The sequence below is a fragment of the Amborella trichopoda genome, chromosome 9 (assembly GCF_054954075.1).
Source record: "Amborella trichopoda isolate Santa Cruz 75 chromosome 9, AtrichopodaSantaCruz75HAP2 v2.0, whole genome shotgun sequence".
Taxonomy (NCBI): Eukaryota; Viridiplantae; Streptophyta; class Magnoliopsida; order Amborellales; family Amborellaceae; genus Amborella; species Amborella trichopoda.
The window spans coordinates 35,455,941-35,468,261 of NC_142344.1; the positions used below are offsets into that span (position 1 = coordinate 35,455,941).

Sequence of the window (12,321 nt, forward strand, 5' to 3'; positions counted from 1 at the left end):
GTCACATATTCCATAAGGATATGTTAAATATTATCAAGTAAATAAATACTACCAAATATAAATAAGATAAGGTCGCTATCTATTCAAATTGACCATATCTCTTTAAAACAAACTTGCTATAAAACAAATAAAGCCATGATTAATATTTCCCCTCCAAGATTTGACCACATGCCACAAATCAAACATACCTTAACTTAAAAACTTGAACATAAAGCAAACAAGAGAATCCAAAGAGGGTGGGGCGTGCCACCCTTTTGTGGCACATGTGGGCCCCCACCCACATGCCACATGGTAGGCCCATGTGTACTTTGGACCCCATGGAATTTTATAAAAATTATTAAAATTAAATAAAAATGAATTAACATATATTTGATTTTTTTATAATTTTATAAAATCAATAACTGTATTTTTATTAAACCAAAAATTACAAATAAAATACTGAGAGATTCATAAAAATTCAAATAATAAAACTAAATTTATTTTAATAATAAAATGAACATAATTAAATTAATATGATGGGAAAAGGATCCATATGATTTTAGGAATTCAATATGTAAATATGGGGTACTCCACCTCCAACTGTGGACTACAGACCACACTAGCTTTATCGAACCGACCTAGTATTTCCCATGACCTACAGTTCAAGCAATGGTTCATTAGGTCGATGAATCAAGGGGTCGCAATCCCAGTTTGTGGATTACAGGTTCTCCCCTAGAGACGAGTTAAAGTCACCACGACCTAATGCAACCACAACTTTATAGTGCATAGGGGTATCTCGCACATACATACGCTTCACCCATATGTGGATATCTGGCTTTCCCGAACGATCTATCGATATGCATGCCGTGTGATGGAACATGGAAGAGGTTTTGGCCCCCGTCTCAGTAGGCCTACCATCACACACAAGGGTCGCACAGTCTCTCGACTCTCTCATCTAGGCATAAGCTCCGATCTCATCAAGGGCTAACCCAAAACCCACCTCGGTTAATTCTTTATGCTCAGGAACCTTGGGTTTTCCAAACGTCTGGCTTAGATCGATAAACACAGTCAAATATAAGTAAACATTATTTGCTTAGTATGGTCCTCGAGGGACCACACTCCCATTGAGCTTATGTTTCACTATAATGAAAGTATTTCAATACACACTCATAAGGCGTTTAAAGGCCACATAAACTCAACATCTTTCACTTGGCCTTTGAAGGCCCTACATTCTCTCTTCATCACTTTCTCTCATCCCCATCTCTCTCACATGTCTTACAAAACCATTACGGACAACTCCCTTAATTAGAAGGTCTGCAATCATCAAATTTGTAGATATGTAGCTGATCTCGATCTCTTTCAATCTTACCTCCTTTCTCAGGTGATAAAAATAAGCCTTAATATGCTTGGAGTTCTTGTGAAATCGAGGCTCCTTAGAGACACAAATAGCCGCAGTGTTGTCGCAGAAAATTCGCTCTGTCTCACAACGTACAGGATAAAAATTAAGTTGATTAAGAAACTTTTTAATCCACACGGCCTCCTTGGCTGCTAGACAGCATGCCACATACTCGGATTCCATGGTGGACAGGGCCACGATATCTTGTTTCTTTGACTTCCAAAAAACTGCACCCCCTCCAAGCATAAGCACATACCCAGATGTAGACTTCGCATCATCTGGATCTACGAGATAGCTTGCATCTAAATATCCCTCTATTGCTATTTCAGTTCCCCTCTTATATGTGAGCGCATAGTTTATGGTCCCCTTTAAATATCTGAGAATTCTTTTTACAGCTTTTCAATGCTCATTTCTTGTATTACTTTGGAAATAGCTCACCAGACTCATGATGAAGGACAAGTCAGGCCTTGTTCCCGTCATGACATACATAAGGGACCCAACTACGCTCTTGTATGACACTCTTTCCATGGCTCCTATATCCATGTCTTCGGTATGACACATCCTATTACTAAGCTTCGTCTTTTTGTTAATTAGGGTTGACATGGGCTTACACATACTCATATCAAACTTTTCTAAAGTCCTCTTACAGTAGGTTGCCTGGAAAAGTTGGATAGTCTTCTCTCTCCTGTTTCTTATTATCTTGATACCCAACACATATGAAGTTTATCTAAGATCCTTCATATGGAAGTGTTGTGCAAGGAAATTTTTCGTCTCTACTACTACAGCAATTGAGCTACTAACAATTAACATATCATCCACATATAATGATATAAAGACCACATCACTCCCAATGACCTTTTGATATATGCAATAATCCTCATTATTTGTGGAGAATCCTGCAAGAGCAAGGGTCTCTTAGAATTTTATATACCACTGTCGCGATGCTTGTCTCAGGCCATAAAGGGATTTATTTAGTTTGCATACTAAATTTTCTTTTCCTTTTTCTTCAAATCCCTCAAGTTGGGTTATGTAAATTTTTTCTTCTAAATCCCCATTTAGAAAAGCTGTTTTAACATCCATTTGATGAACGTCAAAGTCAAAATAGGCTGCTATAGCTATACCGATTCGGATGGATGGAAATTTGGCAACATGGAAAAATGTTTTCTCATAATATATCCGTTCTTTTAGGGTGAAACCCTTTGCAACCAACCTAGCTTTGTATTTTTTTATTTTTTAATTTCAACTTTTTTTTGAAAATCCACTTACAATCAATGACCTTATGTTTTTCAGATAGGGGTACTAATTCTCATACATGGTTTTGGTAAATGGAAGAAGCATACTCGTCTTTCATGGCTTCTACACAATTTATTTTCAGGACAAGTCAAGGCTTCATAGTGAATTTTAGGTTCTGAATCTGGATCTTCCTCAACCTTATCAAAATGTTCTCCAAGGTAGACAAAATGTTCTAGGTAAAGAGGTGGTCTACTGACTCGGTTACTTTGTCTTGGTTCAGGTAAATGTTCACTTTCTATAGGGAGTTTAGGATTAGGTCGTGTTGGTTTGGAAGTTTCAAGTTTAGGGTCTCAAACTACATCCTTGTTTTGGGCCTCTTCATAAAAGTCTGCTTGTTTTCTACTCACCCTTGCTTCAAGGAGCTCTTACTCGAAGAAGTGAGCATCAAGGCTTTCAATAATCGCACATATTTCAAGGTTGTAGAATCGATACCCCTTACCATGATCTGGATAACTAATAAAAATGGATTTGACAGTTTTGGGTTGCAATTTGGTTCTATTTTGATGTAGGATAATGACATGGGCTAAGCAACCCCAAACTTTCAAGTGTTCATGGGAGGGAGTACGACCTGTGAAAATTTCGTGAGGAGTAAGTGGGGCAACTTTTGTAAGAGTCTAGTTAAGGATGTAACATGCCGTTAATACGTTTTCTCCCCAAAACTCCAATGAGAGATTTGCATGCCTCATCATAATCCTTACCATTTCCACTAAGGTCTTATCCTTCTCTTAGCTACACCATTTTGTTCAGGAGTATAAGGCATGGTGTACTAATGGATGATTCATTTTCAATGCACAATTCTTTGAAAAGGTCAGATGAGTATTCCCCCCCCTCTATCGGTTCTAAGGACTTTAATTTTCAGGCTTGTTTGATTCTCTACCTGAGCCTTATATTCTTTGAATTTTTTTAGATTTTGCATGAATAAGGTACACATGGCCATATCGCGAGTGGTCATCTATAAAAGAGATAAAATATTTTTTTTCACTTTTGGTGGTCACATTCACAGGTCCACATATGTCACTATGAATGATTTCTAATACGTTAGTAGCTCTTTTTTCCTTAGTGGTATTTTTTCTTATTAGTTTTCCTTGCACACAAGACTCGCACCCTTTCGATAAATCTCCCTTATAATTTTGAAGAATCCCATCCCTTTTTAATCTTTCAATTCGTTTGATATTAATGTGTCATAACCTCATATGTCATAGGGTAGCATCTAATTCATTAAGGGACGAGACATAAGCAACGTTCTCTTTATTTTAATAGTAAATAGCCCGCCTACAAGTCGTCCAGTCATGATCATATCTTTCCCCTTCTTGACCACCATTTTCTCCCCAATGAAAGTGGTTATGAATCTAATCATAGATATATTAGGAACCAAAACCATGCACTTCCTCATATCATGAGCATAAAGTGCTTGCTAGGATCAAGGTGCACCCACTCTTCAGTTTTAGCTCAAAATCTTCAACTTTAAGTACATCAGTCTTCTGATTTTCTCCCATATAAATATGCTGCTGTCCTGGCCCCATGGAAGTGAAAGAACGGTGACCTTCCTTCGTATTTGTGACATGGGCCGTAGCCCTCGAGTCAAGACACCAAGAAGTTCCCTTGGGATTAGCTAGTATGGACTCGAAAACTACACATACTAATTCCTTGTTAGTTTCATTAGATTTGTTGAACCGACAACTATTGGCTATGTGGCCCACTTTTTTACAAATAAAACAAGTTCGGGTCTCTCTCTTTGCTCCATTATTTTCAAAATCTATTTTTTTTAAATATCTTTTCTTCTCAAAAGTATTTCTTTCATTTCCTTTCCTTTCTTAAATTTAAAAGATGGTTGGGATTTTACCATATGCACAACATCCCTTGGGGTTTGCCTTGAACTCCTCCTTTCTTCTTAGATTTGATGGTCGTGATGAGTTCTTCCAATTTTTGTGCATTTCTTCTAGTAGAGAAGGAAGATATGAAAGTCTCCCATGAATTAGGAAGAGAATTCATTAAATGAATTACTTGCATAGATTCATTGGGCTTCATGCCTGTATCTTCTAAATATCCGACTAGCGCACGAAACACGTACATATGATCTGTAAACTTGGTACCTTCTACCATTTTTAAATTATTATACCTTCTCATAACCATAGTTTGCTTCATGAGAGAGGGTTCAGCATACTTCCTTTCAAGTTTATAAAAAATCTCACTTGCAGTATAGATTGACTCGTACTCAGAAGCATACGAGTCAGTCATGGCATATAAAAGAATGTGTTTGCATATCAAGTTCCTCCGCGTCCAATTAGTGTACTCATCTTTGATTATTTGAGATGAGTCGTCAGTTGGATGACGACATCGGTCTTCAAAGACTACCTCATGCAAGTTTTCTTCATAAAGCACAAATTTGATTTTTCTTTTCCATGAAGCAAAGTTGGTCCCATCAAACCTTTTGGTTTTCAGGATCTCAGAGATGAAGGTACGAGCAGCCATTATATTCTCAAGCAAAAAATAAGAGAAAACTCCTAATGGCAATCAAGTAAAACTAGTTCTGATACTAATGAAAGAAAGATTTATGTGATCTTTTGCCAGGGAAATACAATTTTTTTTTTATAATAATAATCACCCTTTATAATTTTGGCAACAAGATCAATCATAGATGGTCTTATTACAAACAATAGAAATTCCAAAAATAAATAACACATCAATAAAATAAATCTCAACTACTTGATGTCATTCATACAACCTAATACTGTGCTTGAGAATATAAAATAAAAGAACAAGCAAATAAAAGAAAAGATGTCGAAGCTTACTTCAACCGGGCTTTTTACACCTCACACCGAGTCACCACATCCAACGGCGTGGGATCTCTGGTCTAGCTTCAATCTCGAACCAGGATAGCTGATTTTGGTCAAACTAGGTAACCACTCCTTAAAATCTCTACTAAAACTTTAACCCCCAAAATTAACTTAGGTCTAGAGAGAAGAGAGAGTACCACCTAAAATTTGAAAACAAAAAATTAGAGAGAGAAAGATGGAGGAGAGAGAGTGGGGTGTGCCCCTCTAGTAAAAAGAGAAAGGTGAGAGAGAGAGAGAAGAGAGGTTGTGTGTGGGTAGAGATTAGGGAAGGGCATCCTTATTTATAGTGTATATTTAGGTTTTTCATAGTTTGCCTCTTTCATGAGATTGAATCTAGATCGTTGATCAATGTGACTTGCATGGGTGAGAGATCTGAGCCATCCATTCTATAGATGGGCCATCAAAATTATGGAAGGTGCTTGAACCATTATCCCCCTTTTCTTAAACAATTTTCCCATCAATATATTTAAATAAAATAAATATCATGCATTCCATAAAATTGCATGATCCATGTCACATATTCCATAAGGATATGTCAAATATTATCAAGTAAATAAATACTACCAAATATAAATAAGATAAGGTCACTATCTATTCAAATTGATCATATCTCTTTAAAACAAACTTGCTATAAAACAAATAAAAACATGGTCAATATTTGCCTTCCAAGATTTGACCACATGCCACAAATCAAACTTACCTTAACTTAAAAACTTGAACATAAAACAAACAAGAGAATCCAAAGAGGGTGGGGAGTGCCACCCTTTTGTGGTACATGTGGGCCCCCACCCACATGCCACATGGTGGGCCCATGTGTACTTTGGGCGCCCGTGGAATTTTATAAAAAGTGTTAAAATTAAATTAAAATGAATTAACATATATTTGATTTTTTTTATAACTTTGTAAAATCAATAACTATATTTTTATAAAACCAAAAATTACAAGTAAAATATTGAGAGATTCATAAAAATTCAAATAATAAAACTAAATTTATTTTAATAATAATATGAACACAATTAAATTAATATGATGGAAAAATGATCCATATGGTTTTAGGTATTCAATCTGTAAGTATGGGGTATTCCATCTCCAATTTTGGACTACAGACAACCCTAGCTTTATCGAACCGACCTAGTGTTTCCCATGACCCACAGTCCAAGCAGAGGCTCATTAGCGGGTCACCAAAGTCAGGTCGATGAATCAAGGGATCACAATCCCAGTCTGCGGATTACAGGTCCTCCCCTAAAGACGAGTCAAGGTCACCATGACCTGACGCAACCACAGCTCTATAGTGCATAGAGGTATCTCTCGCACATGCATACGTTTCACTCAAAGGTAGATATTTGGCTTTCCCAAACGATCTATCAATATGCATGCCGTGTGATGGAACATGGATGAGGTTTTGGCTCCTATCTCAGTAGGCCTACCATCACACACAAGGGTCACACAGTCCCTCTGATCTCTCATCTAGGCATAAGCTCCGACATCATCAAGGGCTAACCCAAAACCCTCATCGGTTAATTCTTTATGCCCAGGTACCTTAGGTTTTCCAACCGTCTGGTCTAGATCAATAACAGTCTTGTATAAGCAAACATCATTTGCTTAATATGGTCCTCGAGGAATCACACTCCTACTGAGTTTATGTTTCACTATAATGAAAGCATTTCAATACACACTCATAAGGCCTTTAAAGGTCACATAAACCTAACAAGATCACCTTCTAGTTCGGGCCCGACCTTTCTTTTTATTGTTTATTTTATTTTATTTATTTATTTATTTAGCTCGACTTAATCCAAGTTGGGCTAGGGTTAGAGCCTAGAACCTTTTTTGTATGGTTAAGGCTAAGCTAGGCATGGGCCAGCCTGATGATGACTAGGGCTAGGCGCGGCCCAGCCAGTTGCCACTCCTAGTTCTCATGCATCCCTCAGCATGATCAGCACATGTTTTATCTTTTGTTTTGAAGAATCAGCTGGGGATGACTAGATGAGGGACCCCTACCCTATTAGAAGCTAAGAATATGTATGTATTCTTGATATATGGCCCGTTGCCATCCTTTGAAAAATCCAATTAAAAATAGAAAAAATTTATATAGAGCCTAGGCTCTAAACAATCAAATCAGAGCCTACCTTAAAAATTCACAGGAGATTGTTTTGATACCCAAATGTCCTCAAATTGATCATTTTGACATCAAGATAACATTAAAAAAAATGGATTTCAAGTTTTGAAAATAATACATCTTATAATATATTTTTAGATAGTCAATTTTTTAGATTTCCAAAATTTCATAGATTTACTCAATCTACATTATTTTTTAAACTTACAATTTTATAATTAAAAATAAAAATATATTTTAAAACTATCATAAAAATTTTCATTAATGAAACAACATTTCTTGACACTATTCAAAGGTGGGCTCTAATTGTATACGGCCTCGGCCTCGGCTCTGTACGAACCACACCAGTTAAAAAGTTAGGGGTAGTCTTGTCATTGTGGCTGACAAGGGCATCTCGAGTCATTTGTTGTCATTGCATGCCCGGCTACTTCCTGGTTCCCAACGGTTCCCTCGGTTTAAGGTCATAGGAATGCCCGACCGCTTTCGGAAGGGCGTTGTGATTGCGAAACGTGTATGGTTTCAATTCACCCACGTTGCTTTCTGATGGGCCCATTTGAGGAGGAAATATTAACGGTCGAGATGTCATCGAGGCCCAAAATTCAACGGCTAAAACTCACTAGGCGGTCGCCGACCTACAGTGGTAAACCTTGGATTTCGGGTAGCCGACCGTAGCAGTTGTCGGCAAATTACAAAAACAAAGAAAATAGAAAGAAACTCGGAAATATGGGTAAAAGGCATAAAAAAGAAAAAATAAAAAGTAGCCGTTGGAACGTGCATGTATATATATATATATATATATATATATATATATGAAGGCCTGGTGTGGTCTTTAGAGATTCAGTTGTTTCAGAAATAGATCACTTCTGCCCCTCTAACTTCTACTAATCCTTTTCTTCTTTTTTCTCATTTTTTTTCTTGAATTATCCTAGTGAACGGTCTTTCCAATTTCCTCGTGAAATTCTGGTTTTGAAGTTTTTTATTGAATCTTGAATGTGTAGATAAAGAGGATTTTGTATTGAATCTTGAATGTGTAGATAAAGAGGAGCAGTTGTTTACAGTCTCCGATCTTAAAACTTGTTGCAGAGGATTGTGGCTACCACTCTTTTCTTTTTATGTTTTCATTAGGGTTTCTCCTCTGTATTTGCACTTTGCTATCTTATCTATGATCCCATAGAATTGTCTCAAAAGCAATAACCTTTTCTGAAAAACACCTGGTTTTCAGATCATCCAAGTGATCTTTCTTCCCTTTTCTTTGTAGAATCTGATACCTAACGTTTGCCATATTGTTATCTGGTGCCCCAACATCATCAAAAGTGTTTTTGTGTGTGTATTTAATTTCTTTCCAATGGAGGCGGTGATCTTCGTTGCAGATCGACCCATCTCTGCTTACAGGGAAACCAGAAACCCTGTTGCGAAAACTGGTGGCAACAACAATATGTGCTGCTCTCCTCCTCCTACTCCGCCACCCCCTGCTGCTTTCAAAGGCAACAACTCGAAGAGAAAATCGTTCACAAAAAGCCCTCTTGGACCTTCTCATGGTGGCCTTAAAAGATCAGATAATAATTCTTATAAACCACCACTTTTGCCTCTTCCTCTCAATACGACCCCATTTCCAGTCGCTCCTCATCGACCCGTGATGGGCTACTTGGGCTTACCTCTCCTGGACTCCCACAGTGTCAATGGTGATCAGAACAGACCCGTATTCGCTTCTCTCTCTGTTACGAAGAAGCAGCACCATCTCAGCAATAATCCGAGGGTCCGAGGCTCCCTCTCTGCTAAGAAGAACGGTTTGACATATGATGCAGAGAAGGGTAGGAGAAGCAATAACGAAGCAGCATCTGATAATCAGAAGAAGAAGAAGATACAGATTAAAGATGAGGAGAAAGAGTTGGAGATCGATCCCCTAATCATGAGTACCGCTCCCTTGGGCCCGGACCCTAGCATTCTTCCAAAACATGTTACAGGAATCATCAGTAGATCTTCTACTTCTTCATCTGGTTACACTGCTACTGCAACTGATAATAATAGCAATAACAATAGGGGTTTGGATGTGGCTGAGTTCAGGAATCTAGGGTTTCTGCAACTTCAGACGTTGGATTGGGAGAAATGGTCGGGATCGGTGTTCTCGAATTCGCCTCCTCCCAGTTGTGTTCCCCTCCCGAATTTTCCTTCGATGCAGAAAATGAAGAACAATGCTTCTTCATCGTGTAATGGTGAAGCTGGTGGTGTTGTCGATATCGGAGCCACCTATGATCTTAGACGCTTACTGCGTCTTGATTGTGCACGATGAACTCCCCCCTCTCTCTCTTTCTTTCAGCTCTCGCTCCTCTATACTTTTTTTTTTGTAGAGGAGAGGAGAAGGACTGAGATAGGTGATATTGCGTTGGTGGTTTTATGAATAAGTATGAAGAAGCAATAGTTCAGAGTTGCGTCTTGCGTTGGTGGTTTTGTGAATAAGTATGAAGAAGCAATAGTTCAGAGTTGTTGTATTCGGTGGATTTGTGAATAAGTGTGAAGAAGAAGTACCGTTGAGAAAAAAAAAGAATTAGTGTGGAGAAGAAGCTCTCCTATAGTGTTGTGTTGTGTTGTGTTGTGTTAATGGCGATTGAGACAAGAGGAGGCACTTCGAAGAAGAAAGTAGAAAGGAAGGATTTCGTGTTGCTTCTGCAATCGAGGGTTTCGTTGGTTTATGTGGTTTGGTCGGTGATGGAAGATATGCTCTCTCTCTCTTCATACGGCATTGAACCCTTCCTATGTGCTCTTGTGGTTAGGGACAAAATCTTGAATATTATTTTTGTGACAAGGAAATAAATATAAATGGAAAAAGTGTAGAATGAGATCATTTATTTTTATTTTTTTATTTATTTTTTAATGTTTTTATTTTTATTTTTATTTTTTTTTGACATATGTTATTACTTTTATTGAATACCGGGGAAATGTAATTACATAATTAGAAATGGCAAAAAAAAGTAAAGAAGAACCACCTTTTTAGCCACGACATCGGCCACAGAGTTTGTTTCTCAATAAAGAAGAGAGAAGAAGACCGATAAAGGGGAAACAATTTCTAAAATCTGCAACCATAAAGATCGGAGAACTCATGACACACACTGCTCCTTGTTACACCACTTGATAACATTCACGGAGTCCTCTTCAATTCAACATTTGTTACAACAATTCCTTACAATAAAATTTTTTTAAACCTTCAAGTAACGCGATGAGCTCCACACAATTTGCAGTTGCAATACCTACAGTTCCATGATTGGAAAAAATGGTGTTATCCAAACAATCACGCACCACTTCTCCAATTCCGGCTAAACCAAGATTGCCAAGAGAACTACCGTCAAAGTTGAGTTTCAAGATCCCTGCTGAAGGTGCAATCCAGATATTTCTTGGTCTATTACTAACACAACCAAGACGAAAAAGGTTGTGTAAGTTTGTCATAACATCCACTTTAAAGATACCCCATCCCTCATAGAGAATGAGACCATTTACTTATGGACAATGTTTCCATGCGTTTTTACGTAGTCACAACCTCTTAATTTTCGAGGACATGTAATCTCCTAACATAGAGATGATGAATATAAATAAATAAATAAATTTTAAAAATTAGAAATATTAAGAAAACATATGGACTGTTAGGTTCAATTATTTTAGATAGGTCACCTATTTGCGTCAATATTTAAAATGGATGTTTTATACCACAGAGACTGTAGATGTAGAAATGCAGGCCCATGCATCAAACAATTTTCCTTTGATAATACAATTAATCTTGACCATTGAATGTGAAATTGGGTGTTTGCATTTATTCTATTGACCAAACTCAAATTTTAAAAAGAATTTTCAAAATGTGGCATTCTCAAGCTATCAAATTTCAACGGTTATAAGTAATTGTGACAACTTTGCATCAAAGGTAAATAGTCTTATTGTATACGATCCCCAATAAATATGATATCTACATGGAAAAATGTAGACAATATTAACTATTTATTTCTTGTAAAAGAATTCACAATCATTATTAATCTTTAAATGTAAAATTAATTGGCTAGAGGTGTGCCATTAATTGTGCATAAAGTTGAAAATATTTCGAACTACATGATACACTTGAAGATGTTAGATGTCACATTTGATGACTATAGGTGATTGTGGCCTCCTTATACCAAAAGTAACTGATTTTATAATATACAGTCCCTCGTATATTGCTATTTGAACCGTAACCTTCGGGTGTCTTTATTTTGCATTGCACTAAGAATTGTTCTATTTTCAAAGTATTGTGAAGCCTTTTTGTGTGGGTATGTTTTTCTTGTTCTTTTTTTTGTTTTTTCGTTGTTGCTTTTTTTTTTTTTAATGAGATTTAGTTTTTCAATATTGGAAAAATTTTGCACCCTCTAATTGATTATCTCGACATCGAGATGTATGAATATGAAAAGAAAGAAAAAGAAAACGATTTTGAGTCTCAGAAATAGTGTCTCTTGTAATACATTATTTGGACGGTCTATTTTCATGATTTTCATATGTTTATAGATACACTTGATTTTAACTATTTTTGGAGTTTAAAATTTTATAATTAGATATGAAAATAGATTTTGAGATAATCCTAAGGATTTTTTAAACAAAAATTACATGTTATGATAAAATTTGGAGGTGCGCCTTAATTGGATTATTTAATGTGCAACCTTATAGAAACCACACCCTTCAATATTTTA

At 36.8% G+C, this 12,321-nt stretch overlaps 1 protein-coding gene across 1 annotated transcript; it reads left to right on the forward strand.

Annotated features, from left to right (window-relative positions):
* Positions 1-8,450: 8,450 nt before the first annotated feature.
* LOC148780510 (uncharacterized) lies at positions 8,451-10,460 on the forward strand. Its single transcript, XM_088848445.1, has one exon. It carries the CDS (start codon positions 8,964-8,966, stop codon positions 9,906-9,908), a length of 945 nt encoding a protein of 314 aa, XP_088704571.1. The 5' UTR covers positions 8,451-8,963; the 3' UTR covers positions 9,909-10,460.
* Positions 10,461-12,321: the final 1,861 nt, after the last annotated feature.

Bases quoted from the DNA above. Each gene is read 5' to 3' on its own strand.
- LOC148780510 (XM_088848445.1), top strand. From the start codon at position 8,964: ATGGAGGCGGTGATCTTCGTTGCAGATCGACCCATCTCTGCTTACAGG.